Here is a 22,017-nt window from a genome sequence, read left to right on the forward strand (position 1 = left end):
CACCTTGGGTCCTTTGATGTCCACCTTGGGCGCCTTGATGTCCACCTGGGGCGCCTTAAAGTCCACTTTGGGCATCTTCATGCTGGCCATGTGCACCTTGGGCAGGTGCCCTTTGATTCCGGCTCCCGCCGAGGGTTCCTGGAGCTCCCCTTCAGGGATTTGGCCTTCTGGAAGCTTCATGCCCACCATGGCAGTCTTGACCTCTAGGTCGGCAGATGGCAGCTCAACGGTCACATCACTGGTCTTGACCTCAGCTTCCATGGAGGGCAGGGACGCTTCCGCCTGGATCTTGGGCAGGGACACGTCCACCGCGGCCTCCAAGGACTTGCTTGGCGCCGAGGCACCGAAGGATGGCATCTTGAACTTGGGCATTTTGAACTTGCTGTCTCTAGCGGTCACCTCCTTGTCTCCCAGGGTAATGTCACCCTCCAACTTGGCCGTGGGTGCCTGGACGTCCACATCTGCGCTGGGCAGTGTCACATCCACGTCGGGCGCACTCACCTCCCCTTTTGGGCCCTTCAGGTCCACCTTGGGCCCTTTGATGTCCACCTGGGGGGCCTTCATGTCGAACTTGGGCCCCTTGATGTCCACTTGGGGTGCCTTAAAGTCCACTTTGGGCATCTTCATGCTGGGCATGTGCACCTTGGGCAGGTGCCCTTTGACTCCGGCTCCCGCCGAGGGTTCCTGGAACTCCCCTTCAGGGATTTGGCCTTCTGGAAGCTTCATGCCCACCATGGCAGTCTTGACCTCTAGGTCGGCAGATGGCAGCTCAACGGTCACATCACTGGTCTTGACCTCAGCTTCCATGGAGGGCAGGGACGCTTCCGCCTGGATCTTGGGCAGGGACACATCCACCGCGGCCTCCAAGGACTTGCTTGGCGCCGAGGCACCGAAGGATGGCATCTTGAACTTGGGCATTTTGAACTTGCTGTCTCTAGCAGTCACCTCCTTGTCTCCCAGGGTAACGTCAGCCTCCAACTTGGTGGTGGGTGCCTGGACATCCATCTCCACACTGGGCAGGGTCACATCCACGTCAGGGGCGCTCACCTCCCCTTTGGGTCCTTTGATGTCCACCTTGGGCCCCTTGATCTCCACCTGGGGGGCTTTGATGTCCACTTTGGGCATCTTGATGCTGGGCATGTGCACCTTAGGCAGGTGCCCTTTGAACCCGGTTCCTGCTGAGGGCTCCTGGAGCTCTCCCTCGGGCACCTGAACATCAGGGAGCTTCTGGCCCACCGTGGAAGTCTTGAGTTCTAGGTCAGCAGATGGCAGCTCAACGGTCACATCACTGGTCTTGACCTCAGCTTCCATGGAAGGCAGAGACACTTCCGCCTGGATCTTGGGCACGGAAACTTCCACCGTGGCCTCCAAGGACTTGCTTGGCACTGAGGCACCGAAGGAAGGCATCTTGAACTTGGGCATTTTGAATTTGCTGTCTCTAGCGGTCACCTCCTTGTCTCCCAGGGTAACGTCACCCTCCAACTTGGCGGTGGGTGCCTGGACGTCCACATCTGCACTCGGCAGCGTCACATCCACGTCATGCATGCTCACCTCCCCTTTGGGGCCCTTCAGGTCCACCTTGGGCCCCTTGATATCCACCTTGGGCGCCTTGATATCCAACTGGGGTGCCTTAAAGTCCACTTTGGGCATCTTCATGCTGGCCATGTGCACCTTGGGCAGGTGCCCTTTGACTCCGGCTCCTGTCGCGGGTTCCTGGAGCTCCCCTTCAGGTATTGGGCCTTCTGGAACCTTCTCCGCCACCGTGGATGTCTTGAGTTCTAGGTCAGCAGATGGCAGCTCAACGGTCACATCACTGGTCTTCACCTCAGCTTCCATGGAAGGCAGGGACGCTTCCGCCTGGATCTTGGGCAGGGACACGCTTGGCACGGAGGCACCGAAAGATGGCATCTTGAACTTGGGCATTTTGAACTTGCTGTCTCTGGCGGCCACCTCCCTTTCTCCCAGAGTAAAATCGGCTTGAGTTGGCTGAACACCCTCTGTTTCTCCCTCTGTGGCTCCTGAGTCTAGCTCAGGTGTGTCTAATTTTGTTTTTTCGCGTTCTGACTGTTTGACTCTGGCACCTGTCTGTGTGGTCAGAGTGGTGAGTGTGCTCTCTATTTCTCTGTCCTGTTCCTGACCTGATTTTATGTCCTTTCCTGGAGACCATCCGATTGAGGGTGTTTTGAATTTGAACCTAGTTTTCCTCTCCTGTCTGCCCTGTGCGTGTGTGTCCCCGTCTTCGGCGTGTGCCTCTCTGTGCCCTGCCTCAGCTCCCTCTGCTCCTCCTTCCTCCCGTTCTATCAGGGGCCGTGCAGGCTTTCCGGCCACCTGTGGCCCCGGTCTGTGGTCAGGCTGCTCTTTCATGCCCGTGGCCTCTTCTGTAGGACCTCCGTGTCTGGGTCCCTGCAGTCGTGCTGCTGTGCCCGCTTCTCTGTCTGGCATTGTTTCTTCGCAGAATTCAAAGCTGGGCGTTTTGACATCGGGTATTTGGATTTGGAACTCCGGCTGGCGGCCCTGTGTGTCCACTTTGCCTTGCAGAGCCGATGTGGCAATCCCAGTTTCTGTGCCCTGGACTGCTTCTCTGTGGCCGTCTCCACCTGGCTTTGGGCCTGAGTCCATCCCGGGTTTCCTGTCTGACACAGAGTCGACCTGGTCCTTCACTTCCTTTGTCTTTCTTCGGCGCCTGGGTGCCACGCTGGCCCCGTCCCCCAAGGCTCCCTCGCTGGGGTGGCCTGGCTCCACAGGTTGCTGGGCAGTGAGAGCTGATGTCCCCTCTGGTCCTTCCACCGTCCTGTCTGTGCTGGCCTTGGCGCCCTCTTGGCTGTCATCCCAGGATGCTGCCTCCTCTAGGACCCCGGACTGGACCTCTGTGCTCGGCCTCGCCCCTGGTGTTGGACCCTTCCCTGAGCCCACTCTGAATCGCAGGTTCAGGAACCTTCTCCTCCACTGGCCGTCCGGTCCTGCCTTCTGCTCCTGCTCCTCTGTCGGGAGCTGGGCCTCTGTGTCTGTGCCCGTGGGGGACATGTCAGGTGGGTGTCCTCGCTCACAGGCCTCTGAAGAGCTGTGTGACCTCCGCGGCCCTGACCTGGGCTTGGTCTTTATTGACTGGAATTTGGGCCAGGAGAGCCTCTCGTTTTGGGACGGCCTGCCCCTGCTCTCCCTGGGCTTGGAGATCAGTCTCTCCTTGTCTCCACTTCCTTCCACAGTCTTCGTGGGGGTCTCTGTGCACCCATCGGCGACATCTTTGTCCTGAAATACAAGGACAGGGAGCGTGGCAGCAGTAGCATGGGAATTCTAGGGCCCTGGGCTCACAGGACAGATGCGGGAGGGGAGGACGCCCCCCACTCAGCCTCGGCCCCGGGAGCAGGGCGGTCGGCGGGGCCCAGCCTCACCTGCGTCTCACTGTCCTTGTGGCCGGGCTGAGCGCCACCGGAGACCCCTTCCTCATCCCCTGTGGCAGGACGTTTCCGTCTGACTTGGAATTGAACCTTGTAAGGCTCTGAGTACTGAAGAATTTTGAGAGCGTCTTCATATTTAATGTTGTCAAAGAATATGGTTGCACTGAGCAGCTGATCACCTAGACAAACACAGAGTGGGCCCTTGGCCTCAGTTTTCCCGCTCTCGCCCTTCCTTCCAGAGATACAGGGGTGTGTGAGAGGGGCCCCTGATGGGGAGCCCGGCCCACCCTGCACGGAGCCCTGCGTGGGAAGGAGGCCACCCAGCCGCACAGAGAGCAAGCCCGGCTCAGCCTGAAAGGGCCTGGCGGGGTCCTCGGGGGCGTCCTGAGCCCCGGGGCCCTCCCGTCCTGGTGGGACCCGTGGGGACCGCAGGGGTGGGGCGGCCAGGGCACCTTCTCTTAGGCTGAAGAGCTTGGCGGCGGAGGAGTCCTTCAGCACTTGCTTGACGAAAATCCCTCGGTCCCCGCCCCCTGTGACGCTGTAGCCACTGGCTCCGGCCTCCACGTCTGTCCTCAGCGTCACCTCTGTCGCCTCTTGCACGGACTGGATCAGAAGCACACAGGGGCCGTGGCGACCATCGGCCTGTGCCGCTGTGGCCATCGGTGCTGGGAGCCCCCCTGCCCTGCACACGGGGACCCCAGAGTCCCGCCCCTCATCCAGGTGACGCGGGGAAGAGGAGGAGCCCCCAGCCAGAGCCCAGGCTGTGTGTCCGAGCTCCGGAGGAAGCCAGCTGCAAGCCACCTCCCGTGGGAGCGGCCTCCTCGTACCCCCACCCCCACCCGCCAGGACTCGGGGGCAGGCCCGTAGGCCCAACGGGGCCGAGGAGGCTGGCCTTCCGGCTGGGCGGCCAAAGTCTCGTTCCTTCTTCACACACTCCGGCAGCGATGACGTGCAGCGTGGCTGATACTCTCTGAGGAGCCCCCGGGGCGCGCGGCACACGGAGCGGCCGGCCTGACCTCAGACCCAGCGGACGCTTCCTGTCCCAGCCGGCTTCAGAGGTGCTGACCCACCGACGGCAGAGCAGGCCGCCTCGGGAGGCAGCGCACCCTCCTCACAGGGAGCCCCCGGAGCCCAGCCTCGCCCCTGGCTTGTGAAGCAGCTGCACCCATTACACAGCCGGGGACACCGAGGCCCACGCGCCTGGCTCTACCGGCCCGGTGTCCCTGCCCGCCCCCCCCCCCCCCCCATAGGTTTCAGGGGAAGCCCGGACCAGCCTCTGGAGCCCCTGCCCGCAGACCACGCCTGGCAAAAGCGACAAGCAAGTCCCTGTCCTTGCTCCGACCCGCCACTCCCACCACCCCAGAGCGGGCCCCCCCACCCCGACCCTCGGGCGCGGCCACACCCACCTGCCGACGACTCATCCTGGAAAACGTTCGAGCGTCTCCCGAGTCTCGCTTCCACCAGGACCTCCGACCCCCCGAGCCCGAGGAAGCCCGCCTTCTCCTTGTGTCCTCCCCCTGCAGGCACAGATGCCAGGGGTCACCCACCTGCCTCAGCCCTGAGCACACGGGGGGCCCGGAGCGGTGCCGCGTGCCAGGAAGCTGAGCGTGTGGGGCGGCGGGGAGGCGGCCCTTGGCCCTGGTGCTTCCCGACCGGGCCCAGCCCCCAGGCCCCAGCGCCGCACCCAAGGCAAACCCCACGGCAACTGGGGTTTTGTGTGGAGGGGGAGGAGGAAATAAAAGAAAACAAGGATTTAGCAAGAAGGCGCCCCCCGGGCCTCCCCCGGCCCCCCGGGCCCCCTCCCCGGCCTCCCCCCGGGCCTCCTCCGCGAGACGGCGTGTGTGCACGTCCAGAGTGCGGGCTCTCTTCCCCCGCATGCACACACGCACGCATGCGCCCTCTCAACTGCGTCCCGGCCACCTGAAGGGAGGGGTCCCGAGGGACAGAAGGTCAGGATGTGGGAACGGCTGGAACTGTGGCCCAGGGGCCGGCAGGGCAGGGCAGGGCAGGGCCGTGTGGCTGCACAAATGGTGCCAGTTGCCCACACGGGGCGACGCAGGAGACGCGGCCCCCTGTGGCCCCACACCCACACTTTCCCTCAGCCTGTGGGTCTCCGTCCGGCAGGCTTACCGGGAGTCCAAAGCCGGCACCCTCAGCAGTGCATTCGTAGACCGGCGAGGACCCCTGTGGCCTCGGCCGGACGATCTCGTCCACCGGCCCTTCGGTCACCTGGCAGGAGAGGACAATCAGGGGGGCTCTGCCCAGGCCCGCCAAAGGACGGGGGCTGTGTCGGGAGGGCATGCATCCTCTGGGCCTTGCTTACAGAGGGGTCCTCTTCCGTTTCTGCATCTGGGTCCTCAGACTGCAGCTGCCGGCCAGACACTGCGGAGAAAGAGGCTGAGTCAGTGCGGCCTCGGGGGTGCGGAGACCAGATGGTGGACCCGGGGGGAGGGGCCCCGGAGAGTCTACGCACCGTGTTCGTGCACACGTGGCCCCATCCCGGACGCCGGGCCTGAGGGCACGCGCAGGCCGGATGGCAGAGAGCCTGCACGAGGGGAGCTCAGACAAGGCACACTTCACGGATTTCGTCCAAGAAAGTCAGTAAGCAAACACGCAGGAAAGAACGCGCCCAGCCCCGAGGGAGGCCGGGGTGCAGGGCTGCCGCGGTAGGAACCCACGGTGTCCAGCACTCAGCCGAGGGTTACGCGACACGCAAAGAAACAGCAAAGTATGATCCATACGGAGGAACAAGCAAGTGCTGGAAATTCTCTGAATGTCCGCAGGTGTTGGATTGAGCACAGACTTCCAAGCAGCCACGAGAAGTGGAAAGTACGATGGCTTAGTGAAGAGACGTCGTCGCAAAGACGTACAAGTGACAACCAAGCTACACAGAGATTCTGGAGTTGAAAAATGTACTACTGGGACTCAATATCAGAACTGAGATGCCAGAAGAAAGAATCGAAAAACTCGAAAGCGAAGAGAAATTGGCCGCTTTGGTCTTTTCAGCCCCCTGGCTGCGGGAGGCTCGGCCGCAATCGTGAACCACACAGCAATGAGCCGCACCAGGAAGTTCATGACCGCCCGACGACTTCAGCGCAAGCAGCTGGTCACTGATGCTTCTCACCCCGGAAAGGCGACCGCACCTAAGACAGAAATTCGGGAAAAAGGAGCCAAATGGACAAGACCACACCAGAGTCATCTTCGTATTGGATTCAGAGCCCATTTTGATGGTGGCGCGGTTTATGATCCCTTGGATCGTGCAGGAACAGCAAACCCAAACGTGGACTCGTAAGACACGGCCTGTACACGAAGGAAAACGGGGAAAGGGACGCAAGAACAGAGCTAAGGACGTCAGGAGGTCTGCAAACGCCATGTGGGCGCCAGCAACGAGGAGGAGGAAAGAGTCTGCAGGGACCCTTGGTGATTCCTGAAAATCGCGGAGAAGTTTCCCGAGAGGATGAGTAAACTAAGAACTTGAAGAAGAAGAAGAAGAAGAAATTGTCCAATTTGGAGAACAGAGGAAAAAAGGTTCAAGAGAACGAAAGCGCATGTGAGGTCGCGGGGCCACGTTCAGCCCAGCAGCACACAAGCAGTCGAAGGAGAGGAGAGAGAGAAAGAGGCGGAGGAAATGTGGTTTCCAACGGTACGCGGTGGTCGCAGCGAGCCAGACAGAGAGAGGCCCGGCCCCGAACGCATCCGGGCCGCAGGGCTGAAGAGGAGGAGAAGGGTGTGAAAGTGGCCAGAGAAGCGAGACCCGCCTGTGAGGTGCTCGGCCGCACAGTTCACGCCCAACGCCCTGGGAGCCGGGAGGATGCGGCCCGAGGCACCCAAGCTGCTCAGGGGAAAACCTTGTGAAGCAAGAATCCCGCGTCCAGCAAACCACCCTTCAAAAATCAAGGCAGGCGCGCCCGGGCGGCTCAGTCGGCGGGGTGTCCGACTTCGGCTCAGGTCGTGATCTCGCGGTTCGTGGGTTCGAGCCCCGCGTCGGGCTCTGTGCTGACCGCTCGGAGCCTGGAGCCTGCTTCAGATTCTGTGTCCCCCTCTCTCTCTGCCCCTCCCCCATGCGCGCTCTCTCTCAAAATAAGTAAATAAACATTTAAAATGAATGAACAAATTAAACCAATTAAAATTAAAACCAACAGAACAGAACAAAGATCCCAGAACCAGACTCCTAGACACGAAGCTGTGGGAAACGGATAGGTGTTTTCAGTCCCTCGTGCTGGGTCTGTTGGCGATCCGTGCAGAAAAATGTCAACCCTTACATCAGCCACAGGAAGTATTAACGTCACGGGGATTGTCGTTCCAAAGAGGAAGGCTTAACAGTGAAGCTTCCAGGAGATAAACAGAAATGACTTTGCAGTAGGAAAGCGACTCTTAACCAGCATACAGAAAGCGTGCTCCCTGAAGGAAATGGCCAAGTGGTCTACGTGAAAGTGAAGAGCTTCTGTTCGTCAGAAGACACCACTGAGGGAGTGAGCAGTCAGGCCACGGGTTGGGCAGAGATTTGCAACACGCTTACCAAACCACAGCCTCCTACCCAAGATGTACAAAGAATTCGTGCAACACAAAAGGCAAAGACAGACAACCCAGTGGAAGAAGGGGCGAGAAGAACTTGGAAAGGCAAGTTCTCACAACAGACGACGCCGAGCCGTGAATTAACTTACGGAAAGGCGCACGGCGTGCTGGGTCCTCAGGACAGCGGCCAGTGGGAGCTCCGAGATACTGCTCCACTGCCACAGTGGAACGGTGGGAACGGCGGGAACGGGCAAGGGGGACCTCCCAGAGAGCTGTCCCGCACGTGGGCGACGGGAACGCCACCCTGGTGTGGGCGTTGGGTGCCCCGGCACAGTCACTTTGGAAAACTGCCAGCAGTAGCTACTGAAGTCTGACCACCCTGCTCTACGGCCCAGCAGCTCCGTACCCAAGGGCATGCCCCCAAAAATGCACTCCCCAAAGGACAGGTACAGAAATGCCCATCCTGGCACCATGGTAGTACCAGAAACCAGAAAGTCTCAAATGTCCACCGGCAGTGGAGCGAGGAGAAACCGTGGCTATTTGTCCGATGGAATGCTCTCTGGTGACGACGTGACGGATAAAGGAGTGCAGACGGAAGTCTAGTCTATGCCGTTCACCGTCAGGCACAAGCCCACTCACGTGACAAGCTTTCTGGGGAGGGCAGAGCCTGAGGGGAAGGGCCTCTGGCGCCCGGACAGCTGCTTCTCCACAGGGGCACTGGGGACACGCGTGTGGCCACTTGGGGAAAATGCATCAAGCCACACGCTTAGGATTTGTACTCTTCCCCGATAAAGAATCTTTAAGGGGCGCCTGGGCGGCTCAGTTGGTCGAGTGTCCAACTTCGGCCCAGGTTCGTGGGTTCGGGCCCCACGTCCGGCTCTGTGCTGACAGCTCAGAACCCGCTTCCGATCTTGGGTGCCCTCCTCTCTCTGCCCCTTCCCCACGTGCCCCCTTCCCCACTCTCTCTCAAAAATAACCATTAACAATTTTTTTAAAAAGAGAATCTTTAAAATTCTACATAAAGTTGAAATGAGGAAATCATCAACTTTATGCCCGTGAATGTGCACATTCAGACGTACTGGATTATCTGCAGACAAGCCCCCTGCGGACACTGCAGAACGGACCAGACGGTTCTGTGATGAGTTAGCGATCAGCTCAGAACCTTCCCACACACACAGCTGAGCCCGGCGCCCCCCCCCCCCCAGTTGTACTAAACATCCCGAGAGGAAACACACTGATCTCACACCAGCTCTGGTGACACGGCTGGGGCCGAGGAGACGCACAGGTGCCCACCCACCCCAGCCAGCAGCGCATCGGGAGAGGAAGGGTCTGGTCGGGGGTGCGGCCCGGGCCATCAGGCGAGGTGGGGGGGGGGGGGTGGGAGGCCGCTCAGGGGGAGCTCCGCCAGGTGTCACCGGCCCGCCCAGAAACCCGCGGCCGCCCGTCCTCGCCCAGAGCCTCCGCAGCCCAGCCGTTTCCCTGAGTCACACAACAAAACAGGAGCCGGCGACCGCCCTCTCCCCAGGCGTGTCCCTGGAGAGGCAGCGGGGCGGAGTCCCACAGGCCTGGGAAGGGCCACCCCCACCTGCCAGCTGGGCGCCCTGTGCCTGGGGGTGGGGTGGGTGGGATGGGGGCGCGCGGCGGTGGGAGCCTCCCGCGGTGCAGCAGGGATCCCCGGCCCTGAGAAGCTGCACCCCCAAATCTACTCCAGGAGTGTCCCGTGGGCGTCCAGGGCCCGGGTGAGGAAAGGTGTTGACAGCACGGAGGCCGGGGCACACCCCTCGCTGGGAACCAGCCTCACCACAGCCCCTCGGGCGCCACACCCCTGCAGGGTGAAGAGCGGGCTCTAAGAGGTGGCTCGCTCGGCCCCAGGCCGCACCCCACGGAGGTGCCAGGAGGTGCCGGGCTCCGGCTCTAGGCCCTCCTGCACCCCCCTAGGCACAGCCGCTGGCTGGCCCGCTCGGGCCCAGGGACGCACAAACAGGAAGGAGGAAATCCCGCCTGTCTGATGCCAGCAGACTGCCAGCCTTGGGCCCGCACCCCGGGGGGGGAGGAGGCCCCAGTGCCCCCCAGAGCCTCGCCCCACCGGCCCCCATGCCTGTGGGCCCCCCTCAGCGGTGACTGCAGGGGAAGGTGTCCTGTCCTTCTGCCTGACCCGCCCCCTGCCCCCTGCGGCCCCACAGACAGGCTCTGTGGACAGTCCAGCCCCGACGGTCGTCTGGAACAATGGCTACTAAAAATACAGTCACCCCCACTTTGCAGGGGCGACAGGCTGAGCCAGCCCAGCGGTTCTGGCTGCTGGCACCTGGTGTCCCCCCAAAGGCCCTCCCCGGCCTCCTCCTGACTCGGGGCCCTGCCGCGTCCATCCAGCCCCAAACCCTGACCCTTCCATGGCCTCAGATGTGACTGTAACATCCAACTGGGGCCGGTGCTTGTACCCAGGGTCGGGGAGGAGGGGCTCAGGACTTGGGGTGAGGGGTGAGGGGAGTACGCACCTGGGTCAGCCGAAAAGTTTCACTCCCTAGCATGTTGGAATGTTCTAGGGCGGGGCTCAAGGAAGTGGGTCTGGGGAGAGGGTAGAGCCAAGGTGAGGTGAGCTGACAGGGGGAGCAGGTGCAGGGGGATGCAGACAGTGGGGTGTCTGCCCAGGATGACTCCCCCGCGCTCACCTTGCCCGTAGGGCTCCCCTGTCAGCCCCTGGCCGTGGGGGTGCTCAGAGGGTCCAGAGTAGGGCCAGCCATGGGTGGGGCAACTTTGCTTAAACAAAACCCAAGTCTGCACGGAGACTGGCTGCCCTCCAGGCGGGCCAGGGATGGCGGGGGTGTTTGCGTGCCGCCAGGGCAGCGGTGGGACTGGGGATCTGGGACGGGCAGGGAGGAGGGCTGCAAATGGGGACCTGGACGGTGGCCCGAGGAGCCATCATGGGTGGGTGCGTGCGTGCATGCGCCTATGAGACCGTGGGTGTTGACGTGTGTGCCTGGCTCGGGAACCCTCCCTCGAGCACGGGTACACAGTCCCGGGCAAGGCCCCCCAGCCACGCAGGGAGCCATGGGGGCGCCTGAGTCAGCTCTCCCCTCAGGGGACACTGCCCTTGGGCTTGGAGCCCAGGGCCGACACGGGCACACGGCACGCTGGGGCCTCACCCCATCCTGGAACTTCACGAGGAAAGTGCTGGGCTCGGCTGACCGGTCATGAGACCTTCAGACTTCCTGAAGCAACACCCACAGGCAGCCAGGGCCTGCCCCCCTTCCCGACTGGCTCAGGGTAACCGTGCTGCTTGGGGAGGCCAGCTCGGCTCCCGCCTCTGCCCCCACGGCTCTTGCCTGGTTGCCCTGGCCTGGGGGCGAGCATCCTGGCCCACCGGCTCCACTGCTGCTACAGCTGCAAGCTGGACACTTCCACACCACCCTGTCCCGCCCCCAGATGCCCAGCCCCGTCCGCCGAGCCCCAGGACGCCCTCAGTCCCGCCTGCAGAGGCCTGGGCCCCAGACCTTTGGAGCCGCACCCCAGACCGGGCTCTCTCCCCGGCCCGGGCACTTCTCACGTCTGCTTCCTCTGCCGACTCACGGGCCCAGTGTGGCCACCCCGCCTCATCTCTGGCCCCAAGCGCTCAGAGCCCGGCACACAGTAGGTGCATAATAAGGGCTAGTGCAGGAAGGAGACGGGGAGCAGGGCAGATCTCTTGGGAAGGGGCACGTCCCACCCAGTCTGAGGACGCCCCTGAGCTGTGGGACTAGGCGGGCAATGGTGGGCCCAGCGTCTCTCCTTCTGCACCTGGAGAAACTGAGGCATGGGGGGGGGGGGCGGGCACACAGGCCCACCAGCTCCAAAGGGCCCGGCAGCCAAAAGGAAAGGCCCCCACAGTCCCGCCCGTCCCAGATGGGACTGGTGGGCCCGAGCCTATTTCTGTCTCTGAGCTGACAGGCCAGGACCCCCCAGACATCCCGCCCACCCCTGCAGGCCCCCACTGCCCATGCGGCACCTGCAGGGGAGCTGGCCTTGCCTGAGGAGCCCTCCCCGGCCTCACGGTCCAGCCTGGGGACCTGCCTGTCCTGGGATGGCAGTGGCTATGCTTGGCCACAGCCTTGGCTGCCGTGAACTGACTTGCCTGTCCTAAGGAGGGCTGGGGCTGAGGCAGGGCAGAGGGCCAGGGACATAACAGCCGTGCTCCCCAGCCCGAGCCCCCCACCCAGCCCCCTCAGGCCGACCGACTGGGCAGTGAAGAGGGCAGGGGCCCAAGGGCTGGACTTGGGCAGGGGGCAGGGGCAGGGGGCAGGGGGCAGGGGCAGGTACAGAGCACGGCCGCTGTGGCTTACCCAGCTCAGAAGTCCTCCCAGCTTGCCCAGGAGTGAAGGTCCCAGCTGGTGCTCCCTGCAGCTGCCCTCCCCTCCACAGCCCTCCTCTGCTGCCAGGCCCTGGCCTCCTCCTCCTCAGGCCTGCCTGGAGCCCCACCAGAGGGATGGGCGGCCCCCTCACAGGCCCGGAGCTGGGCCAGGTCCCTCCCCCTGGGCTTCAAGGAGCTGGGGAGCCCGCCCCTCCCCCAGAGCCCCCCCCCCGCCCCCGCCCCAGCCCAAGCAGCTGACTGGGAGAGGAAACGCCCGCCCGCCCAGGGATGTCTGAGTCACTACCACCCGCCCGTGCAGTCCAGTCCAGTCCTGCTGTGTAGACAGGTACGCAGATGCAGATGTCAGATAGGATGCTCCGGGCAAGCTTTTCTTGGGCCCCGCGCCTCAGTTTCCCTGCAGGAAGCTGGCCAGGCTAGGGGGTGCAGGGCAGGGGAGGCACAGCCCAAGGCGTACATAGGCCCTTCCAACAAAGTCCTGCCCCATCTGGGCTGAGGCCCCGGCCCAGGGCACTGCCAGCTCCTTCCACAGCAGACACCGGCAAGGCCAGAGCAGGGAAGGACCCAGCCCACCCAGGGCCCCGGGCGAGCGAGTGACCTCGTGGGGGGGGGGGGGGCACTGCTCACCCGCCGAGTCCCCCTGGGGCAGCCTCACCCCGGCCACCCTTCCAGCCCTGCTGCCACGTCTCCAGGTGGGTGCCTTGGGGGCCCAGGAACCTGCATCTCTCACCCCCTCCCCAGTCACTTGGCTAGAAGTGGTGGCTGAAGACCCCAGTCATCTGCTCCCCAAAGCTCCGGCTGCCTGGTCTGCCACATCTGGTCACCTCACCCTGTTGGCCCCAGGACTCAGCTCCCGTGCTGGGCACCGAGGGGCGGGTGGGAAGACGCAGACCCCTGGCCCGACCGGGCTGCAGGAGCCCCGGCAGGCCCGGGCAGGACTGCACCCGCCGTGCCATCGGCAGATCTCTTGCTGGGTCCCAGAGCCGCCCCGCCCCGCGCCCCACGGCCCCGCGGGGTGGGGCCCGGCTGGCTGCTGGCATCTGCACCCCACGAGCAGGTCGGAGCAGGCGTGCACAGCTGAGGGACCCACACGGGGTTCCAGGGCAGTGTGGGGTCAGGCCCGGCCCTGGGGAGGAGGCAGTGGGGTGGCCGAGCACACACCCCTGCCTGACACCACAGGCCAGGATCAGCAAGGTTGGGGGCTCTGGGGACAGCCGAGGGCAGCAGGCCCCACAGCAGAACAGGAGAAGCCAGGGGTGGCCTGGGGTGTGGTGCCGGGAAGGGGGATCCCAGGGAGGAAGGAGACTCTGGCCAGCCTGGGCCCGGGGCGTCGGGCACTCTTGAGCCCAGGGGTGGGCCACCAGTCCGGGAAGGAACGACGGCACCCAGGCCTCTCCCAGCCTCCCCTGTCCCTAAAACTTTAACGGTCACAGATGACTCTATGTCCAGTGAGACAGGAAAGCTGGTGGCCCAGACGGTCCTCACCTGGGAGCTCTTTGTTTCCTGCCTGACACCCAGCAGATGTCACCTCCCCCAGGGCAGGGATGAGCCTCCCCGGAGGAGAAGCAGGGTCACCCCTGCCCCTCCTCTCCTGAGCCCGGGTGCCCCAAACCCACAGAGCCACATCCCCAGCCTCCCGATCCGCCGGCCGCAGGCCCTGGGCCCTGCCATAGCCCTGGTTCCCCGGCAGCCCGCAGGCTGCAGCCCTGCCCTCCCCTCCCTGACACCCCCCCAGGCCCCCAGGGGTACACGTGCTGCTTACTCTGCCCGGAGTGCTTTCCCAGCTCGGACCCTGGACTCTCTCCCACGTGTGGCCCGTGGCCAGCGCTGTGTGCGGGCGGCTCCCCTGCCCGTGGTTCCACACAGGTGCCAGCCAGATGGGAGAACTGGACATACAGGGCTCTGGGTCCAGACCACTGTGGCCTTGCAGGGGCAAGACCTTTCATTCCTCGTCCCCGGGATAGTGTCCAGTCCCATGGGGGACCCACCCGGCTCTCCGGCCGGTAAGGGCCACGGTGCAAGGCCCTGCCCGCCTGCCGGCCCCCCGCTGCCGGCCCCCCGTGGCCAGGCAGGTGCTAGGGCAGCTGAAGGGGGTCTGATGAGCTGCGGCAGCACAGGTCCTGAGGGCCAGGCTGCCCAGCACACGTGTGCTGATGCCCACTGCACAGGTGGTTAAAGCCACCTGCACCCTGGGCTCCCACTCGGAGCCACCGTGGGAGCTCAGCTGCTGTCCAGGGCCGGGCAGGGCAACGGGGGAGGAGGCCAGGCCCAGGCACGGCGTTCCTAGCGGGGCGTGTCACAGAAGACCCCCGAGGTACTGGTGCCACCCAGGAGTAAGGCCTGCCAGGGAGGGAGCCCGGGGGGAAGGCCATCCTCTTCCCCACCCGGGAGGGGCCCACGCTGCTCCAGGGAACGAGGGCGTCAACAGGACGTGGGACGTAGGACGCAGGAGGGGGCAGAGCACCAGAGCCTGGTGCAGGTCGCCCAAGGCTGACCCCACTCAGAGCGGCAGCCGGCAGGGGGTTTGAGCCCCAAACACAGGGGGCATGACTTGGCCAAATGGGGTCTCCTACCCACTAGCCTCCTGGCTCGGGAGGCCCCTCAAGCAGCAGGGGGTGCTGACAGGGAGGTGAGGCCCAGACAAGGACCCCACGAAGTCCCATCCCCGGCTGCTCCTTTCTGACACCCACACCCGGCGATGTGTCCGGGCTGGGGGGGGGGGGGGGGGAGGGGGAGGGTGGCGGGCGGCGGTGCAGCTCGCAGACCCCCATCAGGATTCCCACCCCAGACCCAGCAGGGCCTGGGAGCCCGCCGGCGAGCCTCTACCCGTGGCTCTCTGCCCACAGGTCCATCAGTCCCCTGGCGGTGATGTGGGTGCCGCGTCCCTCCAGAAAGCTATCTGGAGACGGGGCCCGATGCCACCCCAGGGCAGGGGTGTCTCCTCTCCTGCCTGGCCCCATCTCGTCCCACGGGGACGGCCCTCCTGCCTGCTTGCTTTCCTCTCCCAGACACCTCTGCTCCCCACCCCCAGGCAGCCTGCCCCAGGCTGAACCTGAAACCCAGAAGCCTTCAGCAAAGGGCAGTCAAGGGAGAAAGGATACAGAGAGGGTTGGAATCTGCAGGGGAGTGGGGGGTGGGCCCGGCAAGCCAGGGGGCTACCTGGAAGAGGCAGCTCCTAGCCCAGCCAGGGATGGAAGAGCCCAGCCAGAGGGAGGGAAGGCCATGAGAGCGTTCCTGCCACGGGCTCACTGCCCGACCACAGTGAGCCCCAGTGGAGTGGGGACACAGGGGAGGCAGGGGGCCTTGGGGCATGGGACCCTCCTAGCACAGCTGGGCCCTCCCCCACCCACTTCCCTGAGACCTTGGGGCAGGAGCAGGCTGTGTGGCCTCAGTTTTCCACAGGGAGAAGAGCTAGGGTGCCGTCAGGAACACATCTGCCACCACTGAAAATCCGCCCGTTAAAGCTCAGGGAGGACCCCAGCCTAGGACGACCCCTGCTGCCTCCTCCTTGGTGCCCGCCCCTGCCAGGGACACTTTAGGCTGGAGGGGGGCACTGGAGAGCACTGCCTGGGGGGTAGGGCAGAGCCAGCACCTGCCAGACGTCACTGCACTGAGAGTGTGGTGTGGCCTCTCTGGCCCCCGTAGAGGCAGAGAGGGGCTGGGCCTCGTCGCTCCCAGACTCAGTGTGCCGGTGGGGACAACCGAGGGCAAAGCCATGAGTGCGGACAGCATAGACACACTAGCCACCGGCGCTGGCACTCGGCCTCCCTGGCTACACAGCCCTCTGCCCAGCCTCTGCTGCGGACAGCTGTGGTCACTCCCGTTCACAGATACAAGGCACTGCCCGCGGCTCCTGGGAGCCCCAAGCCCAGGGCCGTGCAGAGGCCACCACAGGGACGCCCCACATTGCAACGCTCTTGGGAAGGACCCCTGCATTACCACGGCCCCCCACCAAGAAGAGACAACCCAGACCATCCCCCTCATGGTGTGTCACTATAAGCAAGGCCTCCCTGGACCTGGTGGGGGCTTCATAGGGTGGGCATGGTGGGGGGGCGGGCCCAGGCCAGGAGTAGGGCGCTCCCTGTCAGTCTAGTTGCCCAGGACCCAGCTCTACCTTGGGAAGAAACTGGCCGTCCCCGGGATAGGAAGGGATGTGACAGCTGGTGCCCATCACAGGGTGAAGCGGTTGAAGCCCTGTGTGGGGGCAGTGCAGCCAGGTGGAGCCCCCTCCCCACACGGGAATAGGGGAAGGGGCCTGGAAGGAGCTGGGGGCCAGCTGCCTCGGACTGGCCGAGGCGCCCGAGCCTGGGCGGATCCCTGAGCGGCGTGTTCCTGGCACAGCCACGAGGGGGCAGCCTCCGGTTGCAGGCTGGACGTGGTTGGCTTCCTTCCCCAGGCTGAGGGTTAGATGTGCACGCAGGCTCTGGGAGGGGTCTTCAGAGGACCTAGCGTGACTGGCCAGAGAGGGCAGGTTTGGACTGGGCAGAAAGACGAGGGCAGAGCAAGACCTGTCCACCTCTGGCCAGCTGGGAAGGAATTGCAGCTGGAAAGACGTGGACCAGCCCCCAGGGGGCCTTATCAGGGATGCTCGTTCCCTAGCTTCTGTGAAGGGTGGGGGAGGGCCTGGCCATCTGCACAGCAGACAGAACCCCCAGGGGCTCCGACCCAGTAGGTCTCCTACTAATGCCCCACGAGAACCACTGACCTCATTCCCTAAGAGCAGAGGGGTTTGTAGGCAGGATGTGAGGGGTGGCCAGGGAACCACCAGGTCAAAGCAGAGAATGGAGGTCTCGGCTGGGGAGGGGTGCCCCAACAGGCCTTTTCAAGGCAGGAGGGAGGATGAGATGGCCTTAGATCCTGCATCTTGGGAGCCTCTGGGTAGCCTGTGAGCGGGGGGGGGGGGGGGGGGGGGCGGCGGGGGTCGGGGGGTGGCAGAGGCCAGTGTGGAATGCTGGAGGCAGGGCAATGGCCCCTCCTTCCCTGTGATGCAGCAGATCCCCCAATATGTGGGCTGGGGCCACAGTCAGGACGAGGGGGCCGGAGGCCATCATTGTCCCCCAGACAAGGGGGGCCCAAACAGGAGGTCAGCCGTGTTCACCAGAAGGGCCCATGGGGGCTCCTGCTGCAGCTGGAGGGGTGTGCCTAGGCCAAGGGGCCCCCAGAGCCCCTCTGTCTCAGCACACCACTGTCATCATCGACCTCTGTGACCCTGAGCGGTGGGGACCGGCCTGCACCATTGCAGCACGGCCCCAGCCCCCCCTAGATGGCAACTGGCCAGATGTCCTGGGTGTGGCTGCCGCACCACTGACCCACAGCTGCAGGAACTGCCCCTGCCTCACCCCACCTTGCCCTGCAAGATGCTGAGACAGGCAACCTCTGGAACCAGACCTAGTGCGGGGACAGACAGGTAACAAAGAGCTCCTAGTTCCCATTCTGTGGCCAGAGGCGTTAGGAGTGGGAACTGCCCCATGGGCAACACCTGCCTTCCTTGCCCAGCACTGGGCTACTCTGTGGCCTGATCTCTGACCGCACTCAGGCCCCTCACCAAGCCTCAGACCTCGGGTCTAGCCCCCTCATTGCCACCACCTAGCCGGTGACCAAGCCACACAGAGGCCACACACTGTGGACCCAGCCCAGCATGGGACTCTGGACCAAGGCCAACAGCCCTGACTCGGGGTCCAGCCAGGCTGCTCTTCCCAGAGCAGGTCAGAGGGCAAGCCTGACAGCAGCTCCCCACGCCTGGTCACCCACGGCCCCCACTCACGCGTGCGGCCCTCCCCAGGCGGCCGCCTCTAGGGACAAGACGACGTCCCAGAGGGTTAGAGCAGGGGGACAGTGGCAGAACGGAAAAGACAGACAGGGATAGTGAGTGACCGAGGCGGGGAGCGACAGAGTGAGTGGTAGGGATGAGTCAGCGAGCGACCCGGAGAGACGGAGTGAGCGGCAGAGACGGAGAGAGGCAGGAGAGAGGCAGCAGGAGGGAAGCAGCCCGAGGCGCAGGACCGCGCGCGAGAGCCCGGGCCGGTCCCCGAGGCGCCCCACCCCGACCCGCCCGGCGCGCGGCCCCGCGCGGAGCCCACCCTCCCGAGGGGAGCGGGCTGCAGGCGGAGAGGAGGCGCACCGCTGCCGGGGGCTCCGGGCCAGGTGGGCAGCACCATGTGGAAACAGTCGCACATCGCGGCGGCCGGGCGGTGCGGGCCGGCGGCGGCCCGTCGCGTCCAGTCGCTGGTCTCGGCTCCGGCGCGCGGGCGGCCGGGTAGCCGGCGGGCGCCGCGCTCTGCCTCCGCTGGCTGGCGCTGCAGCGGGCCGCGAGCCTCTGACTGCGGACGGAGCCGGCGCCCCGGGACCCCGCTGCCGCCCGGACCCCGCCCCGCCCCGCCCCGCCCGCGCCTCATTCAGCCCATTGGCTGCAGCCCGCCAGGCCCCGCCCCCTGGGACCCCGCGGCCGCCCGGACCCTGCCCCGCCCCCGCCCCATCCAGCCCATTGGCTGCAGCCCGCAGGGCCACGCCCCCTCCCGACCCGGCCACGCCCCCCGGGACCCCGCCGCCGCCGCCCCCCCCCTCCCGCGTCCAGCCGCCAGTCCCGACCCCTGCGGCGGGCCGGCCCCGCGCCCTCAGCTGGCCTTTCTGGGTCCAGACAGTGGACTCTGGGCCCCTGCCAGGGAGGGGGCTCCACACGCCGCGCCTAGGCTCCCGGACTGGACCCGCGCCCCGCAGTCTTACCTCCCAGCCCAGAGAAGGACATTTCAGCTGGGGGGCGGGGCGCCCTGGGGGCCATAGAGGCCGCGGGAGTCCAAGGAGACGAGGGGCGTGTGATGTGGCCTCACTGGCCCTGCCCTGGGGGCTCCCAGTCTAGAGGTGTGCTCTGCCGGCTAGCACGGTGTTGGGGGTGCATGGGGAGGGGTTCCTGGCAGGCTCCCAAGGGGTCAGTCTAAGCTAGGACGTCAGGAGTGCGGGAAGTTCAGTCCAGAGCCCGGAGTAGTGTGTGTGCGCAGGGCAGGGTAAGAGAGCCCAGGCTAGCTCACAGGGCTGAGAATCAGGTGCCGTGGGGCAGGGGGCAGCAAGACTGGTCAGAGAGCTTTGAAAAGACCACCAGGGGCTGGGACGAGGGGCGGGGGGGGGGGGTTGTCCCTGGGGACACTGCTGCAAGTCAGAAGCTCTGCAAGACAGTGGGGGCTGGGCCAGAGCAGCAACATGAGGAAGGAGACAAGGACCCAGGATGTTCCAGAAGCCGGCAGGGGGCCTGCTGAAGACTGGAGTGGGGTTGGCTGCGGGCTGGCCTGGGCTCCAGCTTGGCGTTGTGCAGGAGGAGGCTCTCCTCGGTGAATGAGCGGGGAGTGGAGAGGCCCAGGAGAATTCTGTTCCCACCAAGCCGGGAGGGAGCTGCAGTCCAGCCTGACGTAGACCTGGGGAAGGGTGCTTCAGAGGTGTGGGTCCTGCTGGGCCTGGGGCTGGGGGGCCTGGGCCAGCACAGACCCAGAGAAGCATAGCTGCCACCAAGGAGGACCATTCCTGCGGGCTTCCTAGGAATGGTGCTGGTGGTGCCGGGACAGACAGGTGGACGTGCACACACACACGCACACACACGTGTCGAGTTGACACACGTACTCACACTAATACACAGTCACGGATCTACTTGGTATGTCCCTGTGCACGGAGACGGGCACACGCCCACGCCCACACATACACCCATGTACCCGTTCAGGCCCATGTGCCCGGATGTGCACAACAGGACACAGACACGCGCACGTGCACTCTACTCCCGGACTCACGCAGCCAGTGGGGCCCAGGTGAGCCTGCCCGGCAGGATGACTCATGCACGCCAGTTCCCGCTAGCCAGGCCGCAGCCGGGCAGCCTTCCAGCAGCGGGTCACACAGGCACGCGCATCGCTTCTGGGAAGAGGCTCTGGCAGCCTCCCATCCATTGAGCCCATGCCACAGTGGGGCACAGCCCTGTCCTCCAGGTGCAGACCACGGGCTGTGGGTCTCCCCTTTCTTGCCCCGGTGTTTTGTCCTGGGCTGGGCAGCATTGCCCTGGAGCCAGGGACCCTGTGCTCTCCTCTCTTCCTGAGGTCCTGCCCTGCCCTGTCGCTCATGGGTGCAGGGAGGGAGTGCTGTTTGTGTCCCTAGTGTGTCCAGCATCTGTCCAGATCTGTTGGGATCTCAGCCTGCCTGCCTGTCTGCGTATGTGAGTCTGGCTGTGGGGGCCTGGGAACAAGGGAGCGGTCTTGAATAATCAGGGACCTTGGGGTACAGACCCAGCTCTGTGTTCCCCTGCTCCATTGGGTGAGTGACCTTGGTAAAGTCGTGTGGACCCTGGGTCCCTGTCCAAATGAGGCGGTCTCGTTCCATGTGACATGTCCTGATTATCCAGCACGATGCATGTGGGGCTATGGTGGCTCTTACCAGCTGTGTGGGGGAGGGGATGACGGGGCCCTGGGTGGGGAGGCCAGGAGGCTGCCCTGCCTAAGCAGAGGCCAGGAGGAGGGTCCCACTTGGCCCCCAGCTAGCCCCTCTGCAGGCGGGTGGTCCTTGGGACCCCTGACCGGCCAGGGCCTGGGGGAGACTGGGGCCACTTCTGCCCTTGGCCTTGGTGGGGGCTGGGTGGCTTACACTGTCACCCTCGGGCCTTGCTCACTCTGCAGCAAGGGAGTTGGCTCGGCATTGGCTCAGGGCCCCAGATTCAGGGTGGGGGTGGACAGGACACCCCTGCTCCAGAGGCTTCCCCCTCCCCTCTCCTGCCTGCTCTCAGCGGAGAGCTGACTTCACCTGTTATGCTCACCCCCGCACACTCCCCTGGGCCCCCTGTGGGCCCCACTTCACCTCTAGGAGGGCCTGGCCCCTCAGCTGTGTGCACCAGTGATGGCGAGCTGCCCCTGCAGACAGGGAGACGGCCCACACACTGGCCCTCACCCACCCAGGGCCAGCCCGACTGGGCCCCACTTCCCCAGTCCCAGTCCCTCCTCCCACCTGCCGACGCCTCAGAGGCCCCAGCCTGGCCCCAGGATCACAGGGGAGACAGGGGAGGACGCTGCCCAGGCAGAGCCTGGGAAGCCCAGCCTTGCCGCTCCCCCCATTCCCCGCCTGTCCCTGCCCCCCAGCCAAAGCCTGGCTGTGAGCCTGCCGCAGAGCCCTGAGCTGCCAGGAGCTGCTGTCGTCACGCCCAGCTACCGCCCCGTCCTGATGGCCCCGCTGGGGACCGATGCCCTGCTGGGGAAGGCCACGGCAGTTGGACACAGCTCAGAAATTGCTGTCCTCCCACCAGCACGGCGTCTTGGGCTCAACTCATAGCCACCCCCGGCCCAGATGCGGCCCCACGTGGCATCTGAGGGTCGGGGTGGCAGGGGACGTGGTGGTTCTGCAGTGCCCCACACTCTCTCCTGCTGGCCACACGGGCTCCACCTCCTCCCTGGAACCACCGCACCGGGGACACTGGGGGCCACGCCTCGGCCCTGGCCCTGGCCTGCCAGTCAGGGTTCTCAGGCTTGCCTGCAGCCTCCCGAGGCTGGGTACCTGGGAACCAGAGCCTAGGATGCAGGGCATCGGTGGGGCCGGGATGAGGAGTCGTGGCTGCCGGCTCCACAGGCTTAGCCCCTCAGCAGAGTTCGCTCCTCCTGGTTGGCTGCTCTCCGAGCCTCTCTGGTGGGCAGGGAGGCCCAGAACATCAATGATTGATGTCTCCTTGCGGCTGCCGCAGTGCCATAAACAAAAATAGCTCTGCTGTTGTCCCTGCCCTGGCCCGGCCCAGCCCAAGAGGCACGA

General features: G+C 64.9%; 1 protein-coding gene across 1 annotated transcript in view; it reads right to left on the minus strand.

The window, feature by feature from the left end:
• AHNAK2 (AHNAK nucleoprotein 2) overlaps nt 1-18,483 on the minus strand; it is a 30,255-nt gene extending 11,772 nt beyond the window's left edge. Inside the window, exons 1-7 of the mRNA XM_053225114.1 lie at nt 18,377-18,483; nt 5,722-5,780; nt 5,529-5,627; nt 4,805-4,915; nt 3,851-4,001; nt 3,393-3,577; nt 4-3,249 (exon numbers count right to left, since the gene is read on the minus strand). Of these exons, the coding sequence (XP_053081089.1) occupies nt 4-3,249; nt 3,393-3,577; nt 3,851-4,001; nt 4,805-4,915; nt 5,529-5,627; nt 5,722-5,780; nt 18,377-18,431 (3,906 nt within the window). The 5' untranslated portion in view covers nt 18,432-18,483. The remainder of the gene's footprint in view (nt 1-3; nt 3,250-3,392; nt 3,578-3,850; nt 4,002-4,804; nt 4,916-5,528; nt 5,628-5,721; nt 5,781-18,376) is intronic.
• Between the last annotated feature and the right edge of the window lie 3,534 nt (nt 18,484-22,017).

The sequence above is a fragment of the Acinonyx jubatus genome, chromosome B3 (genome assembly GCF_027475565.1).
Source record: "Acinonyx jubatus isolate Ajub_Pintada_27869175 chromosome B3, VMU_Ajub_asm_v1.0, whole genome shotgun sequence".
Lineage (NCBI taxonomy): Eukaryota > Metazoa > Chordata > Mammalia > Carnivora > Felidae > Acinonyx > Acinonyx jubatus.